Raw genomic sequence first — 6,162 nt, 5'->3', positions numbered from 1 at the left:
ATAGATTCTTGCTTTAGATAGTCAATCACCACACAGAAATGATATAGAATAAATTTAAATTGATTTACTGGGGACTTTCCTGGTGGTCCAGTGGTTAAGACTCCGCGCTTCCACTGCAGGGGGCGCGGGTTTGATCCCTGGTCAGGTAACTAAGATTCCACATGCCACGAGGCCGAATAAAAAAATAAATAAATAAATAGATTTACTAATATGGCATCATTATTCACAATAGACAAAAGGTGGAAACAACCCATGTCCATTGATGAATGAATGAATGTGGTCTATACATACAATGGAATATTGTTCATCTTTAAAAAGGAAGAAAATTCTGACACATGCTACAGCATGGATGAACCTTAAGGACATTGTGCTAAAAGAAATAAGTCAGTTACTAAAGGATAAATATTGTGTAATTCCACTTACATAACTTGCATACAGTAGTCAAAGTCACAGAGACAGAAAGTAGAACAGTAGTTGCCAGGGCCTGGGAGGACAAGAGAACAGAGAGTTGTTAAATGGGTAAAGAATTTCAGTATTGCAAGATGAAAACATTTATGTAGAGTCAACAATGTGAATGCCCTTAACACTACTGAACTGTACACTTAAATGGTTAAGATGATACATTACATGTTCTGTGTATTTTACTATGATTTTTTTAAATGATGTATGCTGTATCTTCCTTTTACTGTATAGGAATTTTACAAAATTTCTTTCACTTACTTAACAAACTAAGAATATTTATTGAGTACCTCCTATGAGCTAGGCACTATTCCAGGTGCTGAGATATAGCCACAAGCAAGACCAGCAAGGTCCCTAGAGTTTGGAGCTTAACAATGCAGTGGGAGAGACAGAATATAAATAGGTCAATACACAATAAGAAAACATTTGGTAGTGATAAGTTCTATATAGAAAATAAATTAGGGTGATGTGATACTGAGCTAATTGGGGGCTACTTTAAATTGGATGTCAAAGGTTATCTATTTATTCTCTACAATATTGGGCACACAAAACTTGAAACCAGTTGTCAGGTTATAGGTCAACAAGGAAAGCTAATGACATGTGGACGGTCTTTGTTCACTTCAGGCTGTTTTAATGCTATTTAAAAAGAGAATGATCATAGTTTAATTTCTTTTCATGGTTTAATTTTTATTCTATAACCTACTGAACTGGATTTGCCACTGGAAGACTAACAACAGTGTTTAGGGCCTTATGTGGAGAGAGTAAAATATAAAGACCTGATATAGGGACTCTGAGGACACCCCATAATAGCACACTGATCTTTGCTCCCCAAAGTTTGCAACGTGATGGTATGTAGGCTAACAGGGGCCCCAGCATTAGTCCCTTTGGAATTAGTCGCTGGGAGCCCCCTATTATCTGGAAACATAGGGCACTGTAAATAGATTTCTGCCTTACCATAGGGCCTCTCTGCAGAAAAGAAAGCTATTCTAGGGCCTGAGGATCAGCTTACACAGACGGGTACTAATCTCAGCAATAATTCATTCCTGCCACATTGTGATTCATGCTTTGTTTCTCACTCAGCCTTGTGATAAACTCAGAGGCCCATGGAACAAAGAGCCCAGATCTAGAATCAGATGCCACACTTAGTGCAATCATCTTTTTTTTTTTTTTTTTACTTTTATTTTATTTTATTTATTTATTTATTTATTTATTTTTGGCTGTGTTGGGTCTTCGGTTCGTGCGAGGGCTTTCTCCAGTTGCGGCAAGCGGGGGCCACTCCTCATCGCGGTGCGGGGACCGCTCTTCATCGCGGTGCGCGGGCCTCTCTCCATCGCGGCCCCTCCCGTCGCGGGGCACAGGCTCCAGACGCGCAGGCTCAGCAATTGTGGCTCACGGGCCCAGCCGCTCCGCGGCATGTGGGATCCTCCCAGACCAGGGCTCGAACCCGTGTCCCCTGCATTAGCAGGCAGATTCTCAACCACTGCGCCACCAGGGAAGCCCCCGCAATCATCTTTTATTACCGTAGAAAGTTACCCCCACAGGGCTACACTTCTTTTGTCATAAATATTGGAACTACCCTATATCTCATTGTTTTCTATGCTGGAAAAAAAATAACATTCAAACAACCAACAACTTTACTAAAATGCATTAACAGTATATTTTGACCAGACAGTCATCTGTAAGAGAGTTCCGTGGATACTATGTGAAATGATACATGGTGGAAAGAGATAAAATGGATTTGTTGAGTGGCTACTATGGGCCAGGCCATCAAGATGGATTTCAGGGCAGAACCAGACAACACTATCCCTACCCTCAAAGAATTTATCCTTGCCCTAGACAACTAAATGATTCAAGTAATAAGGAATGGTGGCAAGTGTTACAACAGAAGAGGGTGTGTATAGAAGTCCAATAGGAAAAGTTAATCTATGGGATTGAGAAACCTCCCAGAGAAAATGGCATTTAAGCGAAGATCTGAATGATGCACTGGGTTTGGGAAGTGGCAGGCAGGACTCTAGGGAAAGAAAAGAGCATATGCCAAGGTCTAGAGGCAAAAGGGAGCACAACGCTTCGGAAACAATGAGGAAAAAATCCAGTTTTCCTGAGTTGTGGGGTGAGGAGGTGGCGGGGTAATTGGAGAAATTGTAACCCTTGTGTACTGTTGGTGGGAATGGAAAATGATGCAGCTGCTATGGAGAACGGTAGCGCATTTCTTCAAAAAATTGAAAACAGAGTTACCATATGATCCAGCAGTTCCACTTCTGGAGAACTAAAAGCAGGGACTCCAAGAGATAGTACTGTACCCTTGTTTGTAGCAGGATTATTTGCAGGAGCCAAATGGTGGAAGCAACCAAAGTGTGCATCAAAGGATGAATGGATAAATAAAATGTGGTATATACATGTGACGGAATATTATTCAGCCTTAAAAAAGAAGGAAATTCTGACACACTATGAACATGGATGAACCTTGAAGACATTATGCTAAGTGAAATAAGCCAGTCATAAATACTGCATGATTCCACTTGAATGAAACATCTAGAGGCCTCAAATTCATAAAGACAGAAAGTAAAATGGTGGTTGCCAGGGGCTGGCGGGTAGGAGGGGTGTTGGTGGAATGGGGAGTTATTGATAAATGAGTAGAGTTTCAGTTTGGGAAAATGACAGTCTGGAGATGGATGATGGTGATGGTAGTGCAACACTGTGAATATACTTAATTTCAATGAACTGTACACTTAATGGTTAAGATGGTAAATTCTATGTTTATGTATATTTTACCACAATTTTTTTAATTTAAAAATTTTCAAAAAACAAAAGACCCATCCTTGATATTGTCTACTCTAGAATGTTCAAAATTACTTCAAACCAATGCTTAATTAACTTTGAGTTTTAGAAATAATTAAAATTTTAATCAATTATAAAGGTTAACACACTTCCATGGTAAGAAATACATAAAATGAGGAAAATATTGTTAAAGGATAATTTTTAGGAAACTGTAAAATCATGATTCTCACACAAATGTGAAATGAACGCGTGTCAAAGATTTTATTTAATTTATTAAGGGAACCAGTATGTTACAACTGATTTAAAGGACAATGCAAAGGACACACATATACAGGCAAACAGGCCTGCTAAAGTGAATTTACAAATCAATGCCAAAGCAGTCTGTATCCATCGGGCAATAATCATTAACATTCTACTGACAAACTCATTTGCGTTACTATGGACAAAAATCACTTGTGACGCTACAGGTTTTCTGTAATTTACAGAGTTGTAAACAGCTCAAAGACAATGAAAGTCTCAGGACCCTAGAGGTAGACAAACCTGAAAAGTGTGCTAGACAGGACACACACACACACACACACACACACACACACACACACACACACACACCCTTTATTTTTTCGTCAGTTTCAAAATCTTTCAAGAGGCCGAACAAAGAAAATAAAATCCTCGGTAATTCCTCATCCCAGAAAAACAGTCGCTTTGATTCTTTTCCATCAAGGTTAATCCGGAGTATGGCGTCTTTACTAAGCAAATTAAACAAAATACACAAGTGCAACACTCTGGGACACGCTTCTCGACCGGGAGGACCCTCGGTGCACACCTGCCCAGCGCATATCGGGCGGTTCCGCCCACTCGGCCGTGGGTGGCTGCAAGCTAACAGCGCAAAATTTCGAGGGGCCATCGGATCCCCGCTGGGGGTGGAGGGAGGACAGGCTACAGGTGCAGGGTCGACGGGCAGGGACCGGAGAAAAACTTTAGTTACCGAGATCTGCTGAGAAGCAGGGACCTGCGCAGTGCCCGGGCCAGGTGCGGCCGTTCGGGCGGCGCCTCCCCTTTCCTTCCCCGCCCCAGGCCGACCTGGCCCCGCGGAGCCGCGCAGAGGTGCAGGGGCGGGGCGACCTTTGCTCGGTCCGAGTCCCGCAGGTCCGCGCCGCTTCCTGCTCGCCACTCCCACCCCTCCCAACCGGACGGGTTTGGCCGCGGCGGCCGCCACCTCTGCGCGCCCGCATCTCGGGCCGCGGTTTCGATCAGACTCGCCCGCGAGCTGGTTTCGATTAGGCGGCTGGGCGGGAGGTAGGGCGGAGCGGCCGGGACGCGGGGAGCGAACTAGGGACGGGCAGCGGAGCGCAGACGGCCCCGCTCCGGAGACAAAGAGCGGCCGGAGGAGAGCCGGGCGCAGGGCTCCGGGCGTGGCGGCGACGAGCGTGCGGACTTCAGGGAGCCGGAGTCCGGAGCGCTCTCCGGAGGCGCAAGGGCTCGAGATCGCAAGCCGGCGGCGGAGGCGGAGGCGGAGGAGTGGGCAGGTGCGCCGTCCAGGATGAGGACGCCGGTGGTGATGACTCTGGGCATGGTGCTCGCACCCTGCGGGCTGCTACTCACCTTGACCGGCACGCTGACGCCCGGCTGGAGGCTGGTGAAGGGCTTCCTCGACCAGCCGGTGGACATGGTGCTGTACCAGGGCCTGTGGGACATGTGCCGCGAGCAGAGCAGCCGCGAGCGCCAGTGCGGTCAGCCAGACGACTTGGGTTACTTCGCCGCCGAGCCCGTACGGGTGGCGCGGGGACTCACGATCACGTCGCTGGCCGCCACGGCCCTGGGGCTACTGCTGGCGACGCTCGGCGTGCGCTGCTGGCAGGACGAGCCCCACTTCGCGCTGGCCGGCCTCTCCGGCGTCGTGCTCTTCGCCGCGGGCCTCTTGAGCCTCATCCCGGTCTCCTGGTACAACCACTTCTTGGCGGATCGCGCCGTCCTGCCCGCCGAGTCCAGCCCGGTCACCGTGCAGGTCGGCTACAGCCTGGTGCTGGGCTACCTGGGCAGCTGCCTGCTGCTGCTGGGCGGCTTCTCGCTGGCGCTCAGCTTCGCGCCTTGGTGCGCCGAGCGCTGTCGCAGCTGCCGGAAGGCGCCCCCAGGCAGGGCGCGCCGCAGCAGCATCAGCACCGTGTACGTCGACTGGCCGGAGCCCGCGCTCACGCCGGCCATCAAGTACTACAGCGACGGCCAGCACCGGCCGCGGCCCGTCCAGCTCGGCGCCGCCAGCCAGCGCAAGGTCGGCTTCCCGATGCCCCGGCCGCCGCCCAAGGCCTACAGCAACCCGGTGGACGTGCTCGATGGGGAGAACGCTCCCGACTCCCACCACGGCGGGTCCTCCCGCAGCACCCGGTCCTGCGGCAGCGCGCTGCCCTGCGACTCCGACCTGTAGGCGGCGCCCCCAGCCTGCTCTGGCCGGGCCCTGTCTGGATGAAGGACTCGCCCCACCACGGTCCAACCTTGAACTTGGCTGTTACCTTTCAGCTGGAAACACCTGGCTCGGAGTCGGACCCCCGGACACATTCCTGTAACTGGTTTGGAGGGCGATCTTCCTTTTCTGGCCAAACTCGACTCCTTGGACGATTAGTTCAGGTTGGGTTTGGTTTTCTTTTTATGGAGTTTAGTGTTTCTCCCCCGAGGGATCAGGGCCCTCTTCTGGACGACAGCCTTTTCATACTTTTAGCTGGAGACATAGAAAGGGTGACTTTGCATCCTGCTGATAATAACAATGTCAAAATCAGCAAATAGAGGCTCAAAACCGATTTAACACCTCCAAACAACATTCTGAAATGCTGATGAACCTTGCATCAATATAATTATTATTAATTTATTTTCTGCTGCATAATTCATTTTCACACAAACTCTCAAGAGACCGGTACCTTTCTGGTTATATTT

The 6,162-nt window shown here is 48.5% G+C and overlaps 1 protein-coding gene across 1 annotated transcript; it reads left to right on the top strand.

Annotated features, from left to right (window-relative positions):
* Positions 1 to 4,680: 4,680 nt before the first annotated feature.
* On the top strand, positions 4,681 to 5,739 carry CLDN23 (claudin 23). Its single transcript, XM_007198345.3, has one exon. It carries the CDS (start codon positions 4,778 to 4,780, stop codon positions 5,657 to 5,659), a length of 882 nt encoding a protein of 293 aa, XP_007198407.3. The 5' UTR covers positions 4,681 to 4,777; the 3' UTR covers positions 5,660 to 5,739.
* The last annotated feature ends 423 nt before the right edge of the window (positions 5,740 to 6,162 follow it).

Source organism: Balaenoptera acutorostrata, chromosome 21, assembly GCF_949987535.1.
Source record: "Balaenoptera acutorostrata chromosome 21, mBalAcu1.1, whole genome shotgun sequence".
Lineage (NCBI taxonomy): Eukaryota > Metazoa > Chordata > Mammalia > Artiodactyla > Balaenopteridae > Balaenoptera > Balaenoptera acutorostrata.
The sequence above is the reverse complement of the archived record's forward strand: the minus strand, read 5'-3'. Positions and strand labels throughout refer to the sequence as shown.